At 38.5% G+C, this 27,896-nt stretch overlaps 2 protein-coding genes across 5 annotated transcripts in view; one reads left to right on the top strand and one right to left on the bottom strand.

The window, feature by feature from the left end:
• The first annotated feature begins 333 nt into the window (after window positions 1-333).
• Window positions 334-8,148, top strand: ncoa5 (nuclear receptor coactivator 5). 4 transcript variants are annotated; one of them, XM_079460074.1, is made up of 11 exons: window positions 334-773; window positions 2,213-2,481; window positions 2,697-2,804; window positions 3,363-3,420; window positions 4,527-4,727; window positions 4,806-4,891; window positions 5,022-5,151; window positions 5,231-5,430; window positions 5,518-5,722; window positions 6,179-6,264; window positions 7,073-8,148. In XM_079460074.1, exons 2-11 carry the CDS (start codon window positions 2,319-2,321, stop codon window positions 7,642-7,644), a joined length of 1,809 nt encoding a protein of 602 aa, XP_079316200.1. In that variant the 5' UTR covers window positions 334-773; window positions 2,213-2,318; the 3' UTR covers window positions 7,645-8,148. The 4 variants fall into 4 exon arrangements, with proteins under 4 accessions (XP_079316200.1, XP_079316202.1, XP_079316201.1 ...); XM_079460075.1 differs by lacking the exon at window positions 2,697-2,804 and having other exon boundaries at window positions 384-773; XM_079460077.1 differs by lacking the exon at window positions 2,213-2,481 and having other exon boundaries at window positions 638-773.
• Window positions 8,149-13,020: 4,872 nt separating this feature from the next.
• Window positions 13,021-27,896, bottom strand: part of slc12a5a (solute carrier family 12 member 5a) — a gene marked incomplete at both ends in the record, with an annotated part of 84,405 nt that continues 69,529 nt past the window's right edge. The window contains 20 exons of the mRNA XM_079461066.1: window positions 13,021-13,112; window positions 13,216-13,370; window positions 13,459-13,473; window positions 14,501-14,682; window positions 15,570-15,695; window positions 15,781-15,888; window positions 15,975-16,106; window positions 16,189-16,358; window positions 17,419-17,614; window positions 17,860-18,028; window positions 18,126-18,230; window positions 19,217-19,336; window positions 19,414-19,512; window positions 20,206-20,324; window positions 20,476-20,650; window positions 20,726-20,783; window positions 21,046-21,144; window positions 21,619-21,786; window positions 21,989-22,200; window positions 23,317-23,564. Of these exons, the coding sequence (XP_079317192.1) occupies window positions 13,021-13,112; window positions 13,216-13,370; window positions 13,459-13,473; window positions 14,501-14,682; window positions 15,570-15,695; window positions 15,781-15,888; window positions 15,975-16,106; window positions 16,189-16,358; window positions 17,419-17,614; window positions 17,860-18,028; window positions 18,126-18,230; window positions 19,217-19,336; window positions 19,414-19,512; window positions 20,206-20,324; window positions 20,476-20,650; window positions 20,726-20,783; window positions 21,046-21,144; window positions 21,619-21,786; window positions 21,989-22,200; window positions 23,317-23,564 (2,748 nt within the window). The remainder of the gene's footprint in view (window positions 13,113-13,215; window positions 13,371-13,458; window positions 13,474-14,500; window positions 14,683-15,569; window positions 15,696-15,780; window positions 15,889-15,974; window positions 16,107-16,188; window positions 16,359-17,418; window positions 17,615-17,859; window positions 18,029-18,125; window positions 18,231-19,216; window positions 19,337-19,413; window positions 19,513-20,205; window positions 20,325-20,475; window positions 20,651-20,725; window positions 20,784-21,045; window positions 21,145-21,618; window positions 21,787-21,988; window positions 22,201-23,316; window positions 23,565-27,896) is intronic.

Genomic DNA, 27,896 nt, shown 5'->3' with positions numbered 1-27,896 from the left:
CGTGTTTTTCTTTTGTCAGTGTACAGCTGCTTTAATTCCATACGAATAAAGTGCTATCAAAATAAATCTGACTTGACTATATTTAGATATTACATATAATTGCGTAGTAAAACCTAGTGCTACACATTATATTAGTGAATACTGTTGTTGAATGATGCTTTTGCTAAAACTTCTTTTTATCACATAATTATAATCACCACGTTAATTAACGTTACGTGTTTGAACTTGCCAAGCGCGTCCCATCATGCTAGAAATACATGCTCACTTGGGATCTTCACGCCCACTAGTACACAGGAAATACGTCATGAAAGTAGTCAAGTGGTCAAGTGCAAAGACCGCAAGTGTGGGTATTTGAACGCAGCCTTTGTATTGTGTGTGTGCGCGCGCGCGCGCTCTTCTTATGGCTTAAAGGGTTACAGCTACCGCCAATGCGCATGCGCACTTCAATACCTCATACTTCTTGTCCGGTGAAAACAGTTCATTACTATTTCTTTTATTGTAAGGTTAGGTTTAGGGTTGATGTAGGCGTTAGCGTTAGCTAATATCATTTATAGCGATTTCATGGTGAGGTTTCGCGTCACTTTCGGCCGTAGCTGTATCCCTTCTAGCCACAACCGGCTGAGCCACCGGAAGTGCCACTGCTAGCCGCCGCGACTTGAGCTTGCTGTCTGTCTCCTCGTATGCGGTTTGCAGCTGGACTTAAACATTCATTATTTGCGCAAATAAGACGCTTTGGGATCATCGGTGGATTTTTCCCTCTTCCCATGGTAACGGTAAGAGTTTACCACAGTGATCCAATTAAACTCTTTTGATAATATAAATGATAGATGTTGTTTGAACCGTAAACTAACTTGACCGCACGGAAGTTACTCAAAGCGCAGTGCATACGTTTATCACGGACATAATATTCGTTTATTGAATCTACTGTTTCAAAAACAACACCGCTCGAGTGAACTGAAGATTATGGAGCAACATGGCGCCTTTTCGGTTCCCTTATCCGATCCAGTGCGCTCGTTTCCCCACGAACAGCGTCTGAACGGGTGCGATATTCAGGACATGGATATTGTTTTCCGCGGAAGCGAGTGCTTTCACGTTCGTTTTCAGTCACATTTGCACATTTTATCGCGAAAATAACGATGTCGTCGCGTGACGTCACTTTTTGATCACAAAATGGCGGACGTTTTGTTGAGCTCGTGCAGCCTCACTCGACCCTTCTATTGTGGTTTTGATACCGAACGCGACACACCTGACGGCGGCAAGAAAGAGTTTCTATGTGCCGAAATGGGTATATTTAAAAATCAAAAGCAGAATTTACGTTACAGGAATTGAAAAATACATTTGCACTTGTGATTTAATTAGACTGTCCTGTTAATGACATCTGTTTTCAGATAAAAGTATTCATAATATGGTTGAACACTGACCGGCGCTTCCCACTTTCTGTTCTATGAAACCCTTTCGTTGGAAGCACAGAAGATCATGTAACTTGATTTTTAATAAAGCAACAGTTTTCTTTAAACCCAACGTCAATAGTATTAAGGTGGGTTTCGTCCAGTTGTGTGTGTGTTCACCTGTTTGATGGTCAATCCTCGAGTCTTTATCTCATGAAGATACTCAAAACACCCCCAGAGTCACAATGGACAAGGTTTTTATTCACTGAATATGTTCATTTTCATCCAGGTCTCATCGAATCTTCGAGATTTAAGGTGAAATACAGAATGTATATTGGTTTGCATCTGTATTGGAGCTGGTTTCTTATATCAAGGACATTTTCCTTTTAAATGGTTTCTTTTGATTCGTAAACGGGCAAAAGCTTACGATTTTTCGGGAGCATTTTTGTTTGTCCCAAAAACTCTGTAAAACATACTTCGTTTTCATAATGTTGCGACAACTTTATTGACAACTTCAACTCGTTTTCATTGGCGACGTTTCATTTGCTACGTTGGAAACGTTTTTATTTGCATGAGCGATGGGGTCGGGTGCATTTGGAACCTTTGCATATGATCAGGACCTCACTAAACCACATCCACAAGTCCATTATTACATCTACGCCGTGTTCTTCTACCACGTGTGCTTCAGGTAGCAAACCACTGCATGTGACGTGAATCAAGACGCTCTGTTGTAAAACTAAACTCTTCAGTGTTCACTGACTGTCCAGACATTTTACCTTTGGAATTTCTCTTTTCTTCCATGTTGATGCATCGTCAATTTCCAGACCTTGGGGGAAAAATAGCTAAACTGCGAAGCGAATAGTCTCGTATCTAAAATCAACTGCAAGCGTTCTCCGCAAACGGGCCTTTGAACCTAAAGCTCATAGAGGCATGTCGCACAGAAGAAGCAGAAGCAGTACGCCACCCTCATACACCACCAACAGCAATGATCCGCGTGACCTGGAGCGACGGATTTTTGTCGGAAATTTGCCCACCGCCAACATGGCGAAGAAGGACATGGAGGATCTGTTCAGGCCATATGGCAAAATCCAGGGTTAGTAGCGTATGTTTAGAAAAATCTCACATTTTAGTGTTGCGTACTTCATTTTCTCCAGATTGCGCTTAGACAATTTCACGTGAGGTCTCTGCAAGGTTTGGTCAAAGATCAGTTTTGTTGCGTTTCAAAAAGAAAGGGACATGTAGGCCAAAAATCCACCAGCGGAAGCACGTCTTCGTGCAGCAAACGAAAATGATTGTTCCTTTTTGCAGCCTTGTCCCTGTTTCGTGGGTATGGATTTGTGCAGTTTGAACGGGTGGAAGATGCTGAGGCCGCTAAAGCCGGACATAATGGTCGAATTTATAGAGGTTATAAACTAGGTAAGGTCTAATTTAGTGTTCAAAACATTAAAGTATAACTCGAGAACGCATTCAGAGTCATTCAGCTTACAGTTACGCAAGGACAAATCAAGTCTGTAAAAGAATTGAACATGAGAAATGTTACACTCAAACTTGTTGAAATCAAAGATTGTATCGCATGTGCTTAGCTTTTCTTCTTTTTGCTGACTGTATTTGTGGGGGATGTATATGACATTTCTTTGGTTACACCTTTGGCTGTATGTGTTAAATAGATAAATAAATTGGAGAAAAATATTGTGCTTATTAAAAACATCATCTCCCATGAGCCCAATTTTGGCTTTAGTTTGTGGGTGTTCCTGTTCTTCACGTTACAATTATAGTAGCTTTCTATTTATTTTATTTGAAATGCAATGCATTTTTGAGGGGCTGATCGTGAATTTGGCGCACAGTTGAAGTCCCTTTCTGTTAAAATTGTGAAATGCTGTGTAATAATAATAATTCTTCGCTCGCTGTAGGAAAAACTGGTTTGGCTCAGAAAAATGTCTGTCATGTTGAACGTTTGGATTGGTTTACTTTCAGATGTAAATATGGCAGCGGAGAGACGACAGAATAAATCCAGGTCGAGCCCTCCACGCAGGTAAAGTATGGCTGGGATTCTTGCTAATGAAGATGACCTCCGTAAACATTCTGGTAACGTGACTTTCACTCCTCAGTGGACTTCATTCATTCAAACTACTAGAATAAAGCAATATCCCCTGCGCGAATTCAGACGGTGAAAAAGCGTCCTTCCAACGTTCTCACTTTTAAGTTGTGTGAGATTTGACTGAAATAAAGTTGAAAGGGTCATTTGAGTGCATTTTCCTTGGTGTGTTGTTTATTCTGTTTACTTTGCACAGAAACATCAGCAGCGCTTTCGTTAAACGTCATAAAAACAAAACGCGAATCAACATTTCCTACAAAGCAAATAGATTTGTTTGAACAATGAAAATGAACTGTTATCAAATAAATACTGTCCTGTTGTATTACGTTCATTTTTTGGTCCACTCTTCACTGACTCGGTTTTAAAAGACCATTTAAAAATATTACGTGCGGTGCGTTATGGTGGTTTCTCCAAATGTTGCTGTAAAAAACTAAGATAATGTAAAGGAATTTTGTTCTCAATATTTAAAGAGAAATTCATGTTACACCATGTCTGCACCGGATGCACAGCGATAAAAGACAACAGAACGCATTTGAAATCATAATAATAATAATAAATGTGTCTACGCCGGATGCTCATCGTTCTGTAATTCTTTCAGTGCTGTTCGATCTGAAGCTTGCTCGGATACGAAATGGAAACTTTGAAAGGCTTAAATCAAAAAGGTTAAAAACTCTTGTCATCTGCGTAATCTAACGTGCGTTTCGAGAGCATTATTTCATTTTCTACGATTCATGTGACACCACCTGCTCATTTCTGTGGTCTCCATCGATGAAAACTAGTTGTCCTAAAACACAATGGTTTTTAGCATACTCGGAGCCATAATATCAACTACAACACACATGTGATCTATCTTGTGTGTTTTCCAGTCCTTTAACAGCATATTTTCTCTAAGAAGTTATTACAATTTTACAGTCTGTTTATTTCGAGTGTCTTTCTTTAAACATTGAACATTCATACTGTATTATTACTTCATAAATGTAGTCTGTTTTGAGTGGATTATTTCTCTCGTTGGCCTGTGTCGACTTGACATGCTTTGTCTTCAGACCGGCCAGCGGGTACGGAGAAAGTCGTGAGCCTCGACTGCGCTCTCGATCGCCGGTGCACGGACGAGACTCTAGAGAGCACCGTGATGGACGCGAGATGAGAGAACACAGCCGTGAGCAGCGGCCCGGTCCGCCTCGTGAGCGTGATGATGATGAGCGATACAGGGGCTCCGAGGGCAGGGAGAAAGATCCTCACTACAGGTGCACACTTAAAACCAGGGTTTTCAGTTAAACAAGATTATGTTTTCATAAAGATGAAGGTTATGATCAATATTACAGGGGAGAATATGACTACTATCGGAAGAAGGAGGAGCCGTACCCCGAGCGATACAGGGAACCGTGGAACGGGAGACGAGAGTCTGAAGGTTTGTCTGATATTTAAGCGGTTTCGAAATCACAGAGATTTGTCAATTCTTAGTTTGTTGAAATGTAGGTACTTAAATAATTGATATGAACTGGATTCTGGTTTCCTGAGGTTTGCTTGTGATTTTGCAGAGGAGCGTGTACGCCCGGAGGAGCGCCGGAGGAATGAGCTGTACCGTCAGTATTATGAAGAGCTGCAGAGGCGCTACGACGCAGAAAGACCCGTGGACTGTTCTGTCATAGTTGTCAACAAACAACAAAAGTGAGTCTTTCAAACATGTTTTTATCATGAGCAGGTGTTCTCGAATGCAGCGTTACATGTGGCGGGTGTTTGTGTGCAGGGAATATGCCGAGACGGTGGGCAGGAAAGTACGTGATCTGGGTATGGTGGTAGATCTCATCTTCCTCAACACAGAAGTGTCCCTGACTCAAGCTCTGGAGGACGTGAGTCGCGCTCGGACGCCCTTCGCCATCATCATCACCCAACAGCACCAAGTGCATCGTTCATGTACGGTCAACATCTTGTTCGGGACCCCACAAGGTATGTTTGTTTCGTGAAGATTTGTATGTCTTGTATCTGTACTTTGGTATCGAGTCTTTGATGACCACAATATATGTCATGTTGCAGAACACAGGAACATGCCAATGCAGGATGCCATGGTCCTTGTGGCACACAACTTTGACACTTTCAAAGCTGAACACCGCACCAAAGAAAGAGACGAGATTGCCAGGAAGGCCGCCAAGATGGCCGATGATGTGTTGATGAGGGAACATGAGAGGGAGGGACATCCTTCAGCTCTTCTGACTCACATCACGCTGCTGACAGAGGGCAGGTGGGTCAACACACACAAACAAACGGTTTCTTTAAATATACATATTGGGTCTCATTCCCTAAGTTTGCGGACACACAAATTTCTGCCCAAAATAAGCATTCCAATGATGATTCATCACAAACTAAATGTATTCTAAAGAAGATCTTAAATCGCACTTTTCTATAAGTTTCCCTGGATAAATGCTGACATGCAGAAAGCATTTCTATGGAGTTGGTTTTGGCATTTATTATACAAATTGGTGCAGACGCCCATTATTTTTCTAGGTTTCTAAGGTTGAACAAATTGTGTGAAAATAATTGAGACATGTACAGAATATTAGTCAATGAAACCCCCAGTGACTAATGGCTGTTGATTGATTTTGTAGCACACATTAAGCTAAGATGTTTTTTTAACTATTTTTACTAGGCATTGATCAACGAGTTATTTATCTAATGGATAATCCATTCTTTATCTCAGGTTTATGACTCCAGAGGAGTTAACCAGGCTGATCGACTATCTGAGAGAGAAACGTGATCGTCTTGTCAGCGGCTCTACAGTTGCAGGTGAGTTACTGACACTAGAAGCAAATCACTTGACTGCAGGTGCAGGGTGTTGCGGGGTCTTTCAATTTATTAAGTTGATAAATAAATGAGGTGAAAAACAAGGCCCTTAAAGTCTTAAATGGCAAATACCTCTCTTTATAAGCGGACCATTTTCACAGCACCAAAAAGAACCGAACTCTAATGTTTATCGAACCAGGGTGCCCCCAAAGATTTGGAACCGTGGCTGAGGTCCGTCTCATAATGTTGAATAATGTTGCATTAATAAGGCGCCATCACAAATTAAGAGTGTTTGGTTGTGCCATATTAACGTCATTATATAGTAAGTGTAAGTTAAAGTGTCGCCAATGTATGATTAATACTTGAAGTGGTCACGAGTTCTTAAAATGTTGGGAAAGTGATGATTTCTGTATATAACCTGAGATGTGAGAGAGAGAAGCAAAAACCAACATGGCTTGTAACTAGGGCTTGATACGAGACTCACCAATATATGGATACTAAAGACCAAGACCTCATGTGACAAAGCTGACACACATTTGCTTTGAAAGGCACATCTGACTTTATTATTCATTATTTGTATTTAAGGTGGAATTGTTTGTCATTAAGAAGCTTTTCTATTTTTATCGGTCTCACTGTGTTGTCGATACAGACACCTGTTCCTTTTCACGAGTACCACAAAAACTCTGTACTCCCACTCGGTCGTAATAAAATGTTATCAGTGCATCCCCGTACATGCGTGTTTTATTCAAGTGATTCAAAAGTGCGTTCTTGTCCAATAAATAAATGTATTTCTCTCTCTCTCTCTCTTTAGCACTGCACCCAGCAGCTGTCACTCATGATCCAGCACAGCCGACACAGACTCTAAGTGCTCCTGCTCAGCCTGCGTACATGCACTCGAGTCACCTGCCTCCGGTTTCTGCTCCCGCCTCCACCAACAGTCAACAGCAGGAACTCCAGGCCAAAATCCTCAGCATGTTCAACAGCGGCGGCAGTTCCGCTGCGGCCCCAAGCCCGGCTCCCGCAGCCCCGCCGCAGGGTTACACGTCCTCCCTCGGACCTCAGAACACAGGGCTCCAGTCGTCTCTGTCTGTGGGCGGTGTGCCTAAAACAGCTGTCGTTCAGCCGCAGAGCATGATGAGCGCTCGTTCCGCCCCGAGACCTCCTATGAGCCGGATGCCGGGTCCCTCGAGGCCGCCGGTCCCCGCGGGTACAGGAATCAACTTCGATAACCCCAGCGTGCAGAAAGCACTGGATACACTCATCCAGAGTAACCCTATCAACCACCTGGTGAATTTAGGAGGGATGGGTCAGGGACCCAGGTCAGCGCCTCAGGGGATGGATCAGGGTCTGCCGCCCATGTCTCACTATTCACGTCATTACTAAAAATCTCACAACAATCAGTTTCATAAATTATTTTTTTCTTTGTCATAGGAAATGTTTTCTGTGAAGTCAGAGGTGAAATCCATAATTTACAGGTTTTCTTTTTGATACATTGACGAGTTAGATGAACACCTTTTGAACGTAATTCATTGTGTAACGCTGCATCTTGTAGATTGAAATATTTTTGTTGTTTTATATAAAATCTGCACAATGTATATACTAGCCAACTTCTGACTCAATAAACTCATTTTTAAATACTAACATTTTGACATAAGTGACATTTTCATGAAACAATTTCAACCAATTCTCTGTGCTTAACATCTATTCGGTCATGGGGAGCAAGATTTTTACTCTGTGTGTGTGTTCAGTGTTTTCACCTTTAGTGATTTCAGACAAGGTTACTTCTTACTAAACTCAGTCAACTCCAAAATGTTCCTGTGGGAAAAGCAGTCATTGAAATAAAAGTGTGCTCAGATAACACGTAATAAAATGGTAGTAGTTTATTGCATTTTGTGCTGACAAATCTATAAAATGGAGTGAGTTCTGCAGAAGCCACAGAGAGAAAGCATTGGAAATGTAAGCGAAAACTACATTATTTTCTTGATGTACCGTGACACACAATAATAGATAATACTCATCGTTTATCATCTTTTTAAAATATTGAACTTGCACCGACACAAAAATAAACACAACGCGGTTTCTGCTCTATTTACAGGATCCATGGTCCCAGATTTACGGTGTACATCACTGTACACGCACAAACACACAAACTGAAATTACACAGAAACACAACCGCATTCAAATGCAAGTACAAAATGGGTTCATTTTAAATGAATGAAAAACAAGCCAGAGGGACCTGAAAGAGACCTTAACTCTGCTTATGTCATCTTTTAAAATATATTTAATATCACTACAAAATGCATCTAGAATCCAAGATGTAATGCAAGAACTCATCTAGTCCGATTAGAATTTAAACCTCATTAAATGAAATTTCAATATCTCTTATACATTTCATCCTGATATAAAATAAATTGTCAACCATAAGCACTTTCGTTAAACATCCCTTAACATATAGCTGCCAGATTGTGTGTTTAAAGCATGAGTATGTAACCGGGGTAAATGATTTGATATAAAACACAACAGACCCCTCAAGCTTCTTTTGAATTCATTAGAACGACAGTTTTAAATACACTAACTTAGACATTCACAAATACTTTGGTAATTCCGTCTTCTTTACATAAATTAAATTGTGATAAGATGGTCTTTTTTTTCTTGGCTAAACTAACTAGACTATATAGTAAAGATAGGCCCCTTTACATCAATCCAGACTCATTCGCATACTAAAGAGTTACTAAAGGATAAAGAAACACCAAGAATACCAAACGTCTGGTAAAAATGAAAAGAACGCAAATGAACCGTCAACATAATACTGTGTATCACAAAACACCGATATATTTATATATAGATATCAGCTTGTTCAGGGTAATGTGCATGCGTTGAACAGGACGACAGGTCTGGATTCTGGCTCTATTTGAACTGATTCACGTGAACTGGTTTGGATCTCAAGTCCTTTACTGTCACAGTTACTGGAATGTTTCTCAAAACAAATACAAGCCTTTAACAACTAAACCCGACGTTAACTGAACCACATATTTGCCATGAAACACTTCTTCCAGCTACTGCGCATGCGCATGCGTTGGCAAACTTTGTCCGTCTCCAGATAATCATCAGTCTGTGCTCACACAGAGCATTGCATCTGTACCCATTCATACTAAAAGAACTATTCCACAAACTTTCTTTCAATAAGTAAAGGAGTGACTTCGTGTCGATGGTTTTCAGAGCCCTTTCGTATTCTAAGATGTGTCTGTTTGTTAGAGAACGCCTTAAATCCATTTCTCTTCTTGCTACACAGGACCTGGGTTTATCGTGTAAAACTGACCAAAGAGAAGAGAAACACCGTCAGTTTGAACAGAGCCAAGGCCAGCAGTGGAAGCGCTTGTTTATTATCTTTAATCCATTTTCATATGATGGGATTTATATGGTGGTCACATTTCAAAACAGTGCTTAAAGATGTGAAATGATGACGTGATGTCAGGAAGGACAGAAAATGATCACATCGATTCAATGACTTATAAATATATCTTCTTTTTCTCATTTTTTACATCTACATATACTCTTTATTTTTGTTCGACGAAATGCTAGAAATCATGCCAAATAAACAGCATACACACACCGACAGCATCGTAAAATCAATATGTTCAGGTAGTAATTTTAGCAAATGAACGTGTTTGGTCTGCAAACCTAAATCAGAAGTTTGCATCCCTGCTCCCCACACATGGATCCAAGAACAAGGTCAAGAAATGACTGCAGTACACACGTCTGCCACTGGAGGCGTCAGCGATTAAATGTTTCGTCATGCTGGATCGTAATTAACTCTTTGTAAGTCTCTTTAAAGTGCATTTCTGTCTCAGCCACCATAGAACAGATGTGACACACATTTCGCTTGCACACTGATGAACTACGTGTCAGGACGATTCTGAGAGAAGCTGAACTGGGAGCGAAGCAGCAACTTAAAATGTCAATTTACATATCGATTTCGATTGAAAGTAGTGCGTACGGTATATTGCACGTTACCGGTAAAAAGGGTAGAGCATTTTTTTCGGTGTACTAACTAACGCAACAGGGAAGGACAATCCCGCCGCTACAGCATCTCAACAGCGATATACAAAGCAACAAAAAAATGACAACAACTGGCATCACACACTGAATATCCCGCTAATCTAACCGACATGATCTACGAGTACCGAACCACCACACGTAAAAACACTATATATACAGAGTCGATAGCGGCAACAGTCTGAAACGGTCTGCGGTGACATTTTGTCATAAACTGCCCTTTAACTTACATCTCGATAAGATTCACCTACAACAAATTCTCCAACACACACCATGCAAACAGGAGAAAAAAGACGCGTATCGTATGCAAATGAGTTAAAAACATCTCTGAACGAACGAAGGTCGTTTGTTCTCAAAACATCATCTGAGGCTCAGTCTATGCAGGCAGTACTTCATTAAAATGCTTAAATGGATTTGTTTGGATTGAACGTGCCGTCTGTGAACGCCATCCAAAAATAAAGTCGAAAAAGTTGATTAAAAGGCTCGGTTCAGCATTTACCCCTTCCCCCAGTTACCGTGTATATTTTTTACCTTGTATCTTAAATACTGTGTATATACCTTTAAATATTTTAATATCTGTCACTCTATGTCCTCGCGCAAACCGATCTAATCATACATAGCAGCAGCATTCATATCCTATGAGGTTTATATGTAAAATCATAATCTGTCATTTTGACCGTATATGCGATTTAAGTTATAGGTTATATTAATAACGTTAAAAATCTATCATGTATATGTACGGTTGATGGCTCTTAAAATGAAGTCAAAAGAAAATGTTTAAAACATTTGGACCTCTACAAAAATAAATAATTCAATGTGATTTCCCAATTGCACATTTGACCCGTGCGAACATTCTTTCTGGCCTCCAGAACTCGATTTATCTCAGCCAAAATGAAGGTCTTTGCACTTACAGTCCGAAATGTTCATATGCGTATTTTCGAATTTTGCCGTTTCGTCAAAACGCCCGGTAAACACTTGCTACGGATGCGGCGCAACCGATTTTTTTATGACGGATGAAAATATGGGATGCAGTGTGTAATGTGATTGACACAACGTGAGGTCGTATGAATTTTTTTAACGTGCAGAAGTTTCGGACTCAACGTGCAATGGCCTTAAGGATGATTTCAAGTAACCAATTTGGCGAAATAATTTAGATTTTCTGATTTGGCTAATGTATTACAGAATTCATAGAGTTTAGATTATAGATATTATATTATTTTTCTTTAAAAACAACTCAATCTATTACTGCGTTAAATTTGTGTCAGTATTACCGTCATAACAAAATAAGATTTTACTCTTTAGACTTTAATCTGCTCACATTCTGCGATTCTGATACGATTCAATTATATGGCAACTATTAAAACGCTAACCTGGATTATAACAAAAAATAACACGTGAAACTGATTGAGTGATTCGGTAATTCTGACAGAAATTTTAAACCGCATAATATTGTACTTCTAAGTGAATACGTCAATGACAAAACAATTTCACATTTTCATTGATGTGGCACAAGTGAAATCTACATTTGGCAATACAATCAGATACTAGATATTTTAGAATAAATGTATATAGATTTTGCCTACGATATAGATCATTTATAGATAATAGATTTCTCTGTAAACAAGCAAACACCGACGATTTCGCAAAACGGGAAAACATGTCTAACTTACACTCAAGAACGCAACTTTAGTCATTCATGCACACACACGTTCGTTCAAAGAATCTGTCGACTCATGAAATCATTTGTTACACAGTGGCTGTCAGTGCAGGTTGAGGGCTTGTTGGGGTTTGTTACCGTACAGTAGAGTACAGTTCACTTCAAGCAACCATAATGAGAAACCTGTAGCCTTTCAAAACACCCTGTCAGATAACACCACATGCTTCACTATAAAACTACTACACCAATATCTAATAATGCCTATTTACACCAATCCACCTTTTTTTCCCAGTAATTACAGTGTGGATCATTGCTCGGCTGCGTCAGACGGGGAGACGCACGGCCCGCCAGCCTCGGCTTTGGCACATGTGACTGTAGTTGGCAGGGGAATAGCTAGCCGCTTAAAAACCGACACAAACAAACGCAAGGAGGAGGATGAGACTAAACAGAGGCAGACAGAGAGACTCGACTTCATAGTCGACACAAAATGGCATTCGTGAACCCGTAACGTGACATCGTTCAGAGTGAAGGGGAAACGGCGGGTGGGATTTCATCCATCAGGTCAGATCGGGAAGCGTGGCAGAACCAAATGTTTGTTTGTTTTCTTTTGAAATGACATGCAGTGTAAAGTAAACAGGGTTCATGTTGATGTCTATCACGTTTGGTGTTTCGGTCAAGTTTCGCTGATGCTGTCTCAGTCTCAACCCGGACAGAAATGTTCCGCAGCATCTCCAAACCTCATCCATCTGTAAATCCATCTTCATCGACAATCGTCCTCAAAACAAGGATAAACAAAACAACAACAACGAAAGTTGAACCCCCCCAACTCTCCTGATTGGATGAGAGCAGTGATCGGCGGATGGACGCCAGCTAGCATCAAGCATGAGGATGACGGAAGAGATGAGTCGAGCGGTCACATGAGACTGGATGGGAAGAAGCTGAGCTTCTGGACTGACTGAAGGGGATTGTGGGATATTGCTCGGGGTCACGGTGGGGCAGTTGTGGAAAGAAGGGTTGAAAACAAGAGGAATATGTGGTGTGGGTTCCTAAGAGTAGATGGTGATGACTTCACGACCTCCGCCGCGCACGAGCAGGACCCGATTGAGACCTTCTGTTAAAACCTCCAGGAATTCCATGTCTGAATGACGTCGAGTTAATGAAACAACGGCTAACTGCGTACTGGAAAACATCTGTAAATCTCCACACACAAACATGAAAGCAGTATGCACTATATAGTATACACTCTGTAGCGTTCAGGATACAGTTCTCCTCTCCGGTTTTGTTTTTGGGCGGTCCGGGCATGTTGAGCAGGACCAGTTTGGCTTCCTGGGATTTTTTAACAATGACTTCATTCAGTCTGAGCGCAGTGTGCATGCGTCTGACGTTGGACTGGTTTCTGATAACAGAAATATAACAGTTAACACACGAGCGGAGTTCATCAGGTGTAGTGTGTGTAGAGATTCAGAATGATAATCTATACTCACAGATTCTCCCACTCACTGATGCATGAGAAAAAAACAACAATTATACGATGTGAGGAAGAGCCTTACGTACACATTACATATACAAAATACATACAGAAATGAGAATAAATCTGAATTCATGTGAGCAATACATGCAGATGAGCGTAAGAACAACACCGGAATGAGCAGTAAGAAACTCAAGATGATCTTTTTCATTGTCATTGTATCTGTTAACATTCTGTAGTTCACTAAAACTAAAGCTATCAAAACACTTCTGTTAACTGAAATAAAAACATTATTTGAAAAACAAACCAAGAAATGCTAAATGTTGCCTTAAAACACTAAAACTATTTAGCAAACATAAATAAATTCATTAAAAAAATATGTCAAATTAACAACAAAAAATATATAAATAAATGACATTTTTATAAATAAATAAACAAATAAATTTAAATAAAACAATCCTCAGAAATGTATAAGCATTTTAGGTGGCACACTTAAGTAATAAATCTATACTTCCCATCATTCTCTGAGGTGTGATAAAATGACCAATGCTGCGTCCCTATAGGCCAATTCGCCTCCTTATACTATACCCTTAAAGTATGTACTGTTTTTGATTTTAGCGCGTAGCAAAACTGTGTGCACTTAACTGGGACATGGAAGTAGTCGTTGTTGCAAAGACGACACTATCATCCTTAACTGTCACGGACATCAAAATAGCTCTTCTTTGTATTTCTGTTTTTATTCATTTATTATTTCTCTATGTAATGTTTACTGTATACTTACATTAATTTCTTTAGCGAAGCATCTTTTATTTAATTTTATTTATGCAGTGTAGCGTGACTAAACTCCGCCCTCTCGCCGGGAGTTGTGGGTAATATCGGCCATTAAGTGTCCATGGATTCCCACTTCGAGTCAGCGAGGGTACTTTGAGAATACTCGTGTCAGCAAACTATGATTTGGCTTGTACTAATTCTATTCTGTAATACTATTAAGGAAGGATGTTGCTCAAAAGCTGAATGTTGAGTGTGAACCCATCAGCAGGTGAAGCGCTTTCACTTACGGTTTCATGTTGAATAAATCTTTAATGGCCTCTGGTGTGGTGACTCCTATCGGCTTGGCTTTTTCTCCATCACACTTGGTCTCAGTCCAGGTCATCTGAATGGCCGTGCCGGGGGTCTCGGCCTCTGCGGTGGGAGACTGTGGGGTGGCGGCGTTGGTACTCTTGTCATGAATGAGTTGCTCCTGTTTTGATGAGGAAACAGGGACACGCTGAGAAGGGGGGGGCAGGGAAAACACGTATGTGTGTACGGAGAATATCACGGTGAAAGAGACGGGAGGATAAAACTGAAAATCAGCTCTCACACACAAACATCTTACACCGGCATTAAACTTTTACTTGATCACATGGTTGAAAACTTCACGTTTTTTATAGCAAAGAAGAGTTTTGAGACATAATCATCCGCTGTTCTTGGTCAATACTAATATTAGAAATATATACTATAACAACCCGGGTTATTAGTTAACCGAAAATAAGACTTTTCAGATATTTCTGTTAATAGAAATCAAATAAAACATAATTTAAGAACATGAACTATATGAAAACGAGAAATAGTGCTTTTGCGATAAATTGAAATAAAATTATTAAACTATTAACAGAAAAGAAATAAAAAACTAAACTAAAAGTGAAATTATTCTCACCTATATAGCAATATAAAAAAAGAATAAACATGTAACAAAATTACTAAAAATATAAATAAAAATGAAACATAGAAAATCAAAAATATAAAAATAGAACTAAATTCAAAAACAGTTTTTTTTATTCTCTATTTCCATTCATGTAAAATTGATTTGTTGTTTTAACTTAAAATATTAAGTTACCCGGCTGCCTCAAATGTTTTAGTAAATTCAACTCTAAAATATTAGGTAACATAACAATTTGTATCAAATTCATGGAATAACACATTGAATTAACGCAAAATTTGAAGGCAGCCTGGTTACTTATATTTTTAAGTTGAAACAACAAATACATTTCTATAGTGCAATCTTGTATGCCACAGTCATATATACCTTTTAATGTGAACAAGACATGAAACGACAAGCTCAGATGAATAAAAGTCAATCTGCTGTACCTCTTCTTCTGGTTTCTGGTCTTTGCTGCTGGCGGCCGTCTCCTCGGTCACGCTCAGCTGGGTGTTGACAGCGGCCGGGTTCTTACGACGGATCGATCCGCGAGAGCTATCAGTGATGCTCTGAATCTGAAGAGAGAAACCCGGAGCATTAGCCGAACCGGGTTGAGAAGCCGCCGCGGGGCGTCTGTCACTCGTGTGGGTAGACTCGTACCTCTCGCTCGCGCTCGTTCTTGGTGAGGTTGATCTGTTTGAGGATCTCAGAACGCTGCTCCATCATCAGAGTTTTCTCATACGTGTACGCTGATATATCACTGTCATGCTGAGGGAAACAGAGTATCAAGCTGAGGCGGATGAATGTGAAGTGGATGAATTAAAATCAGAGAAGAGAGAAAGACATCACCGTACCACCTCCACCACCTCCACGGCGGCATCTATACGCAGATGATAGAGGAACGTCGTGAGATCTTTCTTCATCTGAATGCTGTTATCGTCCATCTGAGCCACGGTGAAGATGCGCATCTTACACTTTCTCCACACCTACAAAACACGTTCACAGCTCTCTATAACAACGACGTGTTCTATCCGGAGATAAAACCCAAAGGCTTGAGAGATTCAGTACCTTGTGCTGGCGGAGGAGGAAAGGTAACAACATCAGCATTCCTCCATCATGAACAATCCACCAGACGTCGATGTGACCCTCAGTGAATCTCTCTCCGTTCGACGGGAACGCCGAGATGTTCTTGGGCACGAGGAGAGCTTTGCTGGCAGCGGTGGTCTCTCTCACCAACTCTGAAATGACATTACTGTACGTGTTAATGATGATCTTTCCATCCATTCAAATCTGTAACGTTTTTGAAATACAAAGGTGTCTTAAAAGGGTCTCCTTTTGGTTTCATAAAGAACCTTTAACATCTGAAGAACAAGAAAGGTTATTTGTGGTGAAAAAAGGCTCTTCAGATTATAAAAAGGTGATTCTTTAGACAACCTTTGACTGAACGGTTCTTAGTGGAACCAAAAACGGTTCTTCAGTGGCATCGCTGTGAACAACCTTTTAAGCTAATTTATTTTCCATAATAGTTTTTAAGATGAAAAACACATGCTAAATCAAATCAGGAGCTTCTTTATAAATGAATGTTTGTATTTATTTTTATAACATAATAATAAACATATATTTATAAAATGATAATTTTGTAATTTCTTTGTCATTTAGAACTTGAATTTTAACGTATTTTGTGTTATTCCGTGTTTTGGTAGGTTTACTATTATTCGTAAATGTGAAAAAGATTTAAATAAATATAGGTTTATAATGTAATAAAAACATTAATTCACATAAAGTGATCTGTAAAATAAACAGCGAGAAGCTGTCAGTTTGACAGGTAAACAGTTGTGACGCTGCTGTCTCGCACCTTCGGCCGTTCAGACATCAGTTCATAACACTCACAACAACACATGTGACGTAACACATTTAACACAACTGCCCGAGAGAAAATCTCTCTCTTAAATAAGGAAACATTTTACCTTCGTTTATTTCAAGTCTCAAAAGTGTATCTGTATTGCACATATCTGATTTCATTTAAGACGCCTCACATTTGTCTCGGACATTCGAGTTTTCAACCTTTGAGATTTACATTTACACTTATTCATTTGGCAGACGCCAAAGCCACTAACAAGTAGGAGAGCATTTAAACATTTTGTTTTGCAAAACAGTACGGTTAGTTTACAAGGCCATGCTATTGGAGGATTAAAGCCGGATTTAAAAAACTTAAGACACAAGAGACAGTAACAGAAGCTCTCGACCAGTATCTTTCAACCATTCTCAGTGAGATCTCCTCACGTCTCAGTCACTCACCGATGAAGTTTCTCCAGCTCTGATGGTCTTCGGCCTGTTTCCAGTTGCGTGGCCAGCTGGCCAAAACCGTGTTGTGTTGAAGACCACCCAAACCTCCGGCCTGAAGCAGATGTGAGGTGGCGTCTCTCAAGTTGGAGGAAATAACCACCTGACTGAAGCCTTTAACCTTCTCTGTCTCCATCAGTTTCCTCAGAGACTGTGTGAGAAATCACAAGTATCAAAGTGAGAGAAATATGACTGAGAAACACCTAAACACAACATGAAAAAAATGACCGACAAAGACATTTTAATCCAGTTCCGGCATTTGAATTGAGAAGCAACAAAAAACAAGATATTTAAAAGGAAGCCTCTTGTGTCTAATCCCGATGCAAGTGATCCCTCAAATGTTGTCTATGCTATAGTATATTTCCAAACCCATGGTGTGTATTCTGTGCATGTCACCTGTTCAGCCTGTTGGCTTTGAGGAAAGTTGTCCAGGTACGTTCCCACCAGCGCAGTTCCCACGATGGTCAAACCCTTCCCGGCCTTCAGCTGATTGGTCAGAGAGAGCAGACGAGGCTGTTCCACGTTCAGCTCAGAGTCCATACTGACCAGAACTAAGATCTGAGGTCTGTGACGAGGGAAGCAATAGTTTGACAGCAGTATGTAGTCCTATAGTACTCTTAAGTAATACGTATCATGAGTGTTTTGAGCGAGTTCACACGCACCTCCAGTTTTTGGTGTGTGGAGGTCCTTCTTCTAGCCTCATGAGGGCGTATCGGGCGGCACTGAGGGACAGACCTCTAATTCCATCACCCCATTCCTTCTCCGCACTGTCAACACAAAACAACTGCTTTTCACACAAGTTTTTATCCGTTTATATAAAGTACACACGTAGATGTGTGATCATTCAACCACTGCGAAGCAAAAGAACAAGAAGTGTTTTTGTACTATTTTAAAGTCTTATAGTTTTGCCAAATTATGCAATGAATTACTTACAAAACAATTCTCCAGTACAGATGTACAAATTCAGTATTTCGTTTGCCCATTAGAATACGTAATTCTTAGGTTGTGCCATCACATTTAGAGAATTATTGATGTGTTTTTCGTATGCTTGGCGTTCTTGAGTAAACTGTGTTTATCATGCTTTAGTTTTGTTAGTAAATCCCTCATTTGGTTAATAAAAACAGTGTTTGCATGCCATAGTTTTTTTTGACAGCTAGATGGTTCCAGAGCCACAGGTTTTGTCAATTAAAATTTGAATGAGAGGCTTCTAAATTGTTCTTACTTTCAGTTTTATTGTTTTTGTTTGTCTTTCAGTCTTCATTTGTGTAAGTGTGTTAATTGATTGTTTATATCTAATTGTAATTATTTGTGCAAGTTTGCTTATGGCCCCAAGACATCAAGGATTGGCACTGCAACCACTCCAGACATGTTGATGCATATTTACAAACACGTTCTTATGGGAATATAGCTGGATTCCAGTCACACGTACCCTTTCAAATCTTTGTCATGAAACAACTTTATTTGAGAACAACTGTTGGCATTTAACGTGGTAAAGGTTCTATTGCATCCCACATACACACACATAGTCTAAAGTCCCCCTGATGTAGGAACTCCTCTTTAATTTCCGACGGGTTGTAGGTCGCTGTTGGGCTTGACTTCCGAAGCGTTAACAAAGCACAGCCGCTAAACGAATCAAATTCCTAAGCGGCGGCGAGGGAGGATTTATGAGAGATCTGAAATCCTCACAGGATTAACGACTGAAACTCAATTCCAATCTTTCTTCTTCAACCCGCCCGGGTCACAATCCACTTACCCACAGAACTCGATATACTTGTAGATACAGCTGGCGATCACCATGGCAACAATGGCGTAGTACCAGGAACAGATGAACATGAGCGACAGACACAAACTCATGCCGAGGAAAGACAGAGCCCTGCGAGAGCAGAGGAAGCAGATGTTAGCAGAACGTTTGAACACTAAAGCCCAGGACACGACGGGTTCTGAGCTCACCAGTGATAAAACTTGAAGCGCGGTCTCCAGTTGGGCGTTCTGAGCAAAGTCTGAACAGCGCAGGCCAAATTCACAAACATGTAGCACATGAGAAAAAACCTACGAGAAAAACACACGTCAGTGTCGATAAACAAAAAACAACAGCCTCAATTCACATCATGAACTACAGAACCTACAAATACAAATCTATGAATGTGATCGAGAGAATAAAACAACACACAATAAAAAATGAATATTATATTATATTTACTATAGTACTACAGTATTTACTATAATAAAATGTAGGAAATGTATTATTCAGTATTATTGTATTTATTACAATAAAGTTTACTCTATGATTTACTATAACAAACTGTAGTAAATTGTATTATACGGTACTAGTGTATTTGTATTTATTTAAATACATTTGTGTACATTCATTTAAGTATTCCATACTATACTACTTACTATATTAAACTGTAGTAAATCGTAGTATACTTTAGCATTTAGTATAATAAACTGTACTAAATTTGATTATACGGTACTATTGTATTTATTTAAATACATTTGAGTACATTTAAGCATACTATACTACTTACTATAATAAACTGTAGTAAATCGTAGTATACTATTGTATTATTATTTTGTGTAAATTGGAGCAAACTATGGTATTTACTATGCAACATTTCATCATACTATAGTATTACTATAATAAACCGTAGTAAACTATGCTTTTAACCTAAAAAGAATGGCAGGTTTGTGAAAATGAATCCTGTAGATATCACATATAGATGTCAGTATGTAAGTTTTTACATAGAGAGAATGGGAGCGACGGAATCTAAGGAGGCGATGAGGATTCCACTCTCACAGATACAAGCGGTCAGCAGCAGCGCCCAGGTGGGCTCTCCGTTTGCTTTCCCGTGACCAAACACCTGTAACACACACACAGTCTCACCGCATCAGAATATATCAATTATATATATATATATATATATATATATGACACTTAAATCAACAGAGCGGACCGCACTTAATGCACAAGTCTAAAGACCAGAATAAAGGTTTATGTGTGTGTATGCTTACTCTCAAAAAGGGCACTATGCCATCTCGAGCTATGGCCTGTAGAAGACGAGGAGCGCCAGTCAAACTCTGAAGCCCCGCCCCGCAGGTGGAGAAGAAAGAACCGAAGACGATGACCCACGGCGACGGCCAGGCCAGCGTCCCAATGACCAGATTCCCTTTGACAGCCTCACCGAACCTGAAACACACGGTTTATCATCCTCATATTTACTCAAACACATTTCAACTGAAATGACAGACGGTGAACACGTACTTATCCCTCAGAACTGCTCCTTCAATACAAGAACCAAACAACACCACACTGGACATATCTGAACGCTCCAGTCAAAGAAAACCATTCGACTTTAGATCATCTCACTCTGACAGCTTCTTTTGGTGTTTGTGTTATTATATTCCATACAAAACACAACGAAGTATTCATTAGAGTGTTCATTAACAGGCTTACAATGTTTATCGTTTCTTATACAATCCCTTACTACAAACGTTCTACTGCTCAGGTGTATAAGAGGAGGGTGCGTTGTCAGACTGTGTCCAGCAGGTGGAGCTCTATGTGTGTTTACACAGGAAGGATACAGATGATGGAGGTTGTGGTGATGGCCAGTATGGTGCCGATGGGGATGGACTTCTGAGCGTCACGCAGATCACCAGAACGGTTTGATCCAGCCATGATACCTGAACAGTTGTAATGAATGTGAGGTGTCGAGGTTAAACATCTGGACTGAAAATCTGATATTCACATGAATGCATTCAGGAGGTGCTTTAAGGTCCCCAAAACACAGCAATGTCATTGTATTATATAACATAAAAATATCAAAGCCTGTGTCATTTGACGTCAAATAGCACTTGAGGTCAAAGCAGAGGACATCTGCTGGTGTTAAAGTCATTTGGAGTGAGAATACCCACAGTTCAGCACGTTTCACTCACAATAGTTCTTGTCTTCATTTTCATCAGCATATTTATTGTTTTATGTTTCTATAAAATATCAAACTCGTCATGAGGCTAATGTTAACAAATGCAGTATTCAATGTCATCATTTACTTTCAATTTGATTCATTCTTTCAAAGCGGATTTATATTTATAAAAAAACTTTACACCACAGTTCAAAATGATTGTATTTATAGAGTTATTCAAAGCCCAGAGACTGACCTGTTACAGACGGGAAGTAAATCCCCACCAGCATCGTGAAGAATGAAGTGGTATCTGCCAGAAGGTAACGGTTGGTGTTGGTGGGGACGGATTCTGCATCCATAACAGAAGCGAGTCCAGACTTCTCAATGAAAGACCCCTTTTCCATGTAATTCCCAAAGAGATTCTCTAAAAACATTCGAAAGAGAAGAGAAAGAAAAACACAAGTCATCAAACCATCTTTGAGTCCATATGCAAAAGTGAGCAACAAACTATAGTATTTTGTGTTTGTAATGTTTAAGTGAATGAATCTGATCTCCTGTAGTTTGGTTATGACTGAGTTTGTTGTGAGGATGTCATTTTGTGATTTTATCTCATGCTTGACATTTACCCAGCAGAATGCCGCTGGTGATCCCCGGAATGCCCTGGATCTCCGTGACGTTGTTGTTGGTGAAATAAGAGTCGCAGGTTGCATTCAGAAGCTCAGAATCGCAGAAGAGTCTCCAGAGGTTGGTGGTGACCGTCGTGTTTTCGCTCTCGATGACTTTGGCACACACATCGAAGCCTTTCCAAACCAGAGTCCGGTTTCCCAGCACACACACCCTGACAATCATACGAAAACCTTCAAGTCTTTGAAAAGCTTTCGAACAAAACACCTCTTGAAGTCAGACATGTCATATGAACTGGATTACCCTATTCATTTTTAAATATAACGCATTTATAAGTTCCTATATTGCATTGAGAGCTAAGCATCTTTAGTTAGCGCAGGTGTGTGTAAAACATCTTCATACACCTGCAGAATAAATGCTAGCGGTTAAACTCAACATGGCTGCCAGGAGAGCGTCCGTCAGCAATTCAACACCTGAGAATCTATTTCACTGCTTCGCTCATCTTTATGCTTGAAACTCTGAGATTTCAGGGGGGAATATTTGATATCCATTCCTGATAAAACACAAAATAAATCTCATCTCAAGAACCCTCACTTGCATATTCATCAGGAATTATAAAAATGAAACACATTTCATTATTACAATATTTAACATGTTTATATTAAGGAAAGAAAATCAACTGAACTGAAAACATCGTACTGAACATGTGACTTCTTAATATTAAAGGTCCATTCACACCAAGCATGATAAGTATGAAGAAAGGTTTAAAAATATTTTACGTATCTAAGAGAATATCAGAGTCAACAGATGATACGGTTGAAGAATTTTGTTGACATCACTGTAAAATAAATTAATTTTACATGATTTGTCCTGTTAACTTTTACAGAATTTTCACATAAAATTACAGAAAAGACCCGCAAATTTACAAGAAAAAGTACGGTAATATGACATGAAAGAAGGTTATTTTACAGTTTATTTCTAAAATATATAAAATTTCTGCTTTTTAGCAAGATTACATTTTTTATAGTTACATACATACATATCCTTATATCCTGTAACTTAACAGGGAAAAAAAATTATTTTACGATATATTTCCAGCTGACAGACAATTTCAGTTTTTTTAACAAGCAGTGCAGTTTTGTTTCTTCCTCTTGCTTAATGATAAAACATAGACAGTCAAGCCCAATGCTTCACATTTATAAGATTGGGGAAAACAAGAGAGCTTTAATTCAACACAATGTGATCAAAAATAATATAGTCACAGTTCTTGATGTGAACGGGCCTTTAAAGTATCTTTAATATAATATATGTAATTCTTATAGTAACATACGGAAAGACGGGGGGCTCGAAGGCTGTATTGATCACTCCAGCGTAGACGGCGAGAATGGAACAGATGACACAGGCCAGGAAGACGAGTGCCAGCTTGTTGACATACTTCACTCCTACAAACACCAAGATAGCCATGAAGGTCAACACCAGCGTCCCGTAAATACGCATGTTGTTGAGCATCGCCGCCTCCGCCTCTGGACCCTCCAGACCCTCCATCTTAAATATGGCTGCTTGTGGTACGATATATATCTGAGATCACAGGAGAAAAAGAGGAGAAAAGAGAAGGGGAGAGGGAAAAATGAATCGCAAAGGGATAAAAAGATAAAAAAACATTGATGATTTTTTTGGATCTGATTTCTGATTGATGATGGGTCTCTAGAACTAAAGTTGGTCAGAAGTGTGTGTTAGTCTTCTTATCAGCATTTTAAATTGTGGCATCATGTTTTCAATAGGGCTGTCAAATGATTAATCACGATTAATCGCATCCAGGATAAAGTTTGTGTTTACATAATATATTTCTGTGTACTGTGCATATTCATTTTGTATTGATAAACACACACACATGTATAGAAGTATTTACATGCCTTTATTTACATTTACCAACCATTTAAAATATATATAAATGTTTTTTATTTTATATTTTCTTAAATATATGCACGTGTGATCAATCTGCAACACACCATATCATTCATTTATACCGTGTGTTGCAGGTCTACCGTTCTTTAACCATCATGTGTGTGTGTCCAATATTAACCAAAATTGTGTGGATTATTTGAACAAATGAACTAAACAACCATCAGGTAAAACTATAAAATAAAAGAAGGGGAATGAAAATAGATGGAATACCAAACAAACAAGAGACAAGAGACAAAATGAGAGAAATGAGTGAGATGGAGCCGGACACAGTCAGTAAAACAGAGTCACAAGAGTCAGTTTAAGTGTTAATTGAAGCGGTCGGGCGTTGAATTAATACCACAAATGACTCTCCATTAATCCTTAATAAACACTCCACCTGAATTACATTCAATACCATCAGATCCATTTGATTTCAGCAGATTTCGCAACATAATTCATGAAACCATGACACACCCATGTGAAAAGCACAATCTAGTACACTTTTTATGTTAACTATAGTAAACTGTAGTAAAATTCCAAAATACTATAGTGTCTTTAAACCATAAAATACTGAATTATACTACATTATGTCGATCAATTCATTTCAATAATTATGAAATTTGGCTGACGATTAATTGTCTAATAAATCATTGCGGTAATGACGATTAATTGTCTAATAAATCATTGCGGTAATGACGATTAATTGTCTAATAAATCATTGCGGTAATTACGATTAATTGTCTAATAAATCATTGCAGTAATGCTGATTAATTGTCTAATAAATCATTGCGGTAATGACGATTAATTGTCTAATAAGTCATTGCGGTAATGACGATTAATTGTCTAATAAATCATTGCGGTAATTACGGTTAATTGTCTAATAAATCATTGCAGTTATGACGATTAATTGTCTAATAGATCATTGCGGTAATGACGATTAATTGTCTAAAAAATCATTGCGGTAATGACGATTAATTGTCTAAAAAATCATTGCGTTATGCCAATTAATTGTCTAATAAATCATTGCGGTAATGATGATTAATTGTCTAATAAATCATTGCAGTAATTACGATTAATTGTCTAATAAATCATTGCAGTTATGACGATTAATTGTCTAATAAATCATTGCGGTAATGACGATTAATTGTCTAAAAAATCATTGCGGTAATGACGATTAATTGCCTAAAAATCATTGCGGTTATGCCAATTAATTGTCTAATAAATCATTGCGGTAATGATGATTAATTGTCTAATAAATCATTGCAGTAATGACGATTAAATGTCTAATAAATCATTGCGGTAATGACGATTAATTGTCTAATAAATCATTGCGGTAATGACGATTAATTGTCTAATAAATCATTACGGTAAATGACGATTAATTGTCTAATAAATCATTGCCGTTATGCCGATTAATTGTCTAATAAATCATTACGGTAAATATCGATTAATTTCCTAATAAATCATGCAGTAATGGCGATTAATTGTCTAATAAATCATTGCAGTAATGGCGATTAATTGTCTAATAAATCATTGCGATTATGCCGATTAATTGTCTTATAAATCATTGCGGTTATGCCAATTAATTGTCTAATATATCATTGCTGTAATAACGATTAATTGTCTAATAAATCATTGCGGTAAAGACGATTAATTGTCTAATAAATCATTGCGGTAAATGACGATTAATTGTCTAATAAATCATTGCAGTAGTGCCGAATAATTGTCTAATAAATCATTGCGGTAAATGGCGATTAATTGTCTAGTAAATCATTGCAGTTATGACGATTAATTGTCTAATAAATCATTGCCGTTATGCCGATTAATTGTCTAATAAATCATTACGGTAAATAACGATTAATTGTCTAATAAATCATTGCAGTAATGGCGATTAATTGTCTAATAAATCATTACGGTAAATGGCGATTAATTGTCTAATAAATCATTGCGGTAATGACGATTAATTGTCTAATAGATCATTGCGATTATGCCGCTTAATTGTCTAATAAATCATTGCAGTAATGGCGATTAATTGTCTAATAAATCATTGCGATTATGCCGATTAATTGTCTTATAAATCATTGCGGTTATGCCAATTAATTGTCTAATATATCATTGCTGTAATAACGATTAATTGTCTAATAAATCATTGCGGTAAAGACGATTAATTGTCTAATAAATCATTGCGGTAAATGACGATTAATTGTCTAATAAATCATTGCAGTAGTGCCGAATAATTGTCTAATAAATCATTGCGGTAAATGGCGATTAATTGTCTAGTAAATCATTGCAGTTATGACGATTAATTGTCTAATAAATCATTGCCGTTATGCCGATTAATTGTCTAATAAATCATTACGGTAAATAACGATTAATTGTCTAATAAATCATTGCAGTAATGGCGATTAATTGTCTAATAAATCATTACGGTAAATGGCGATTAATTGTCTAATAGATCATTGCGATTATGCCGATTAATTGTCTAATAAATCGTTGCGATTGCACCGATTAATTGTCTAGTTAATCATTGTGATTGTGGCGATTAATTGTCTGTTTTAGGGCTTTGACGATTAACACAATTAATTTCTATTTTAGATTTTTTAAATTTAATTCTCATACATTTTTAATTCAGCTTCGAAACGACCATATTGTTCTGAATATAAGACATCAGAAAGAATGGGGTTATCATATATTGAAGGTGTAAGCTTTTACGTGTCAATAGTAGAACCGCCAAATACTTGTAAATTAAGTCAATTGATCAGTGAAAAGCCAGTTTTTTTCTCACTTGCAAGACTAAAATAAAATTTGGTAGACTGGTTTTCACACTGAGATTATCTTAAATAATATTCAATTGTACTGCAGGTTATTTTGATGGTATATGCTTTAGTTTTTTTAAGTGATAAAGTGTGTTATGGTGGTACATTTTACAAGTACAACCATACGTTACAATATACACAATATTATATGCAATATGCAAGTACTACAGCTCCCCTAGTGTCTTTTATAGAGATGTGCAATAATTGCGACGATCTAAAACAATCACGATGAGGTCAAACAATCGCGTGGAGATGATTATTTAATAATCGAGACCCTCAAGGTACTTTATTGTTACAATAAGTTCCACTGTTAATTTCTGTTTAATTATGCGGTTCATTGCGGGCTGTAATCTAAAGTGTTACCAAAAGCTGTTACCAACTAAAGCTTCATTTTCTGTTGCCATAATTTGGTTTCGGTTGGGGGACCTGAACATTTCTTTCCTCACCCAATTTTACGATCCCATTTGATGTGATTAGAGAAATCTGCCTTGAATAGATAAAGCATGTGCGGCACGGCACACAGACACATAGATTTGACCAGCTGGTCGCTATGGTGACCTGTTCATTTAATCATATCTGCAGGGTTACACAATACAGCTTTAGTCTGAAAGCACTTTAAATAGATGTCTTAGTGCCTTTGTGAACAGTAGGAGGGGTAAAACTCAAACCAGCGCTCCGGAGAGCCGCACGTCTACTGCAGAGAACATTCTGAGCTCATGTGAAGAAAGAACCGAGACGATCCCGAGACCTCCACGAGCAAAGCAGAGAGAATACAAGATGAGATGAGATGAGATGAGTGAGACTCGCCAGAGCTCATCAGAGGAGCAATTAAACACAGACGCTGAATAATTACTGAATTACTCGCTCTACCATAAGTGACAGAGAGAGAGAGAATTACAGATAGAAGACAGAAAGAAAGAAAGAAAGAGACGGATGATTGCAGAGCCAAATGAAATGCAAAATAAAGAGAGGTTGATTTACATAAAAGTGTAAAAGGATGATATAACTAAAGTCATATGAGCTCTTCACACGTGTTCTTGAATTTTAAAAGTGATAAACAACACTCACACCATACAATTATACATCAGAAACAACATTGAGAGTAAATGACATAACTGAGAAAGACTCTTTCTACATGAAAGAACAATAG

Source organism: Barbatula barbatula, assembly GCF_947034865.1.
Source record: "Barbatula barbatula genome assembly, chromosome: 7".
Lineage (NCBI taxonomy): Eukaryota > Metazoa > Chordata > Actinopteri > Cypriniformes > Nemacheilidae > Barbatula > Barbatula barbatula.
The sequence above is the reverse complement of the archived record's forward strand: the minus strand, read 5'-3'. Positions and strand labels throughout refer to the sequence as shown.

Coding starts and splice junctions, on each gene's coding strand:
- ncoa5 (XM_079460074.1), top strand. CDS start 2,319: ATGTCGCACAGAAGAAGCAGAAGCAGTACGCCACCCTCATACACCACC. Junction 4,728..4,805: donor GAGAAAGATCCTCACTACAG/GTGCACACTTAA, acceptor TCAATATTACAG/GGGAGAATATGACTACTATC. Junction 4,892..5,021: donor CGGGAGACGAGAGTCTGAAG/GTTTGTCTGATA, acceptor GTGATTTTGCAG/AGGAGCGTGTACGCCCGGAG.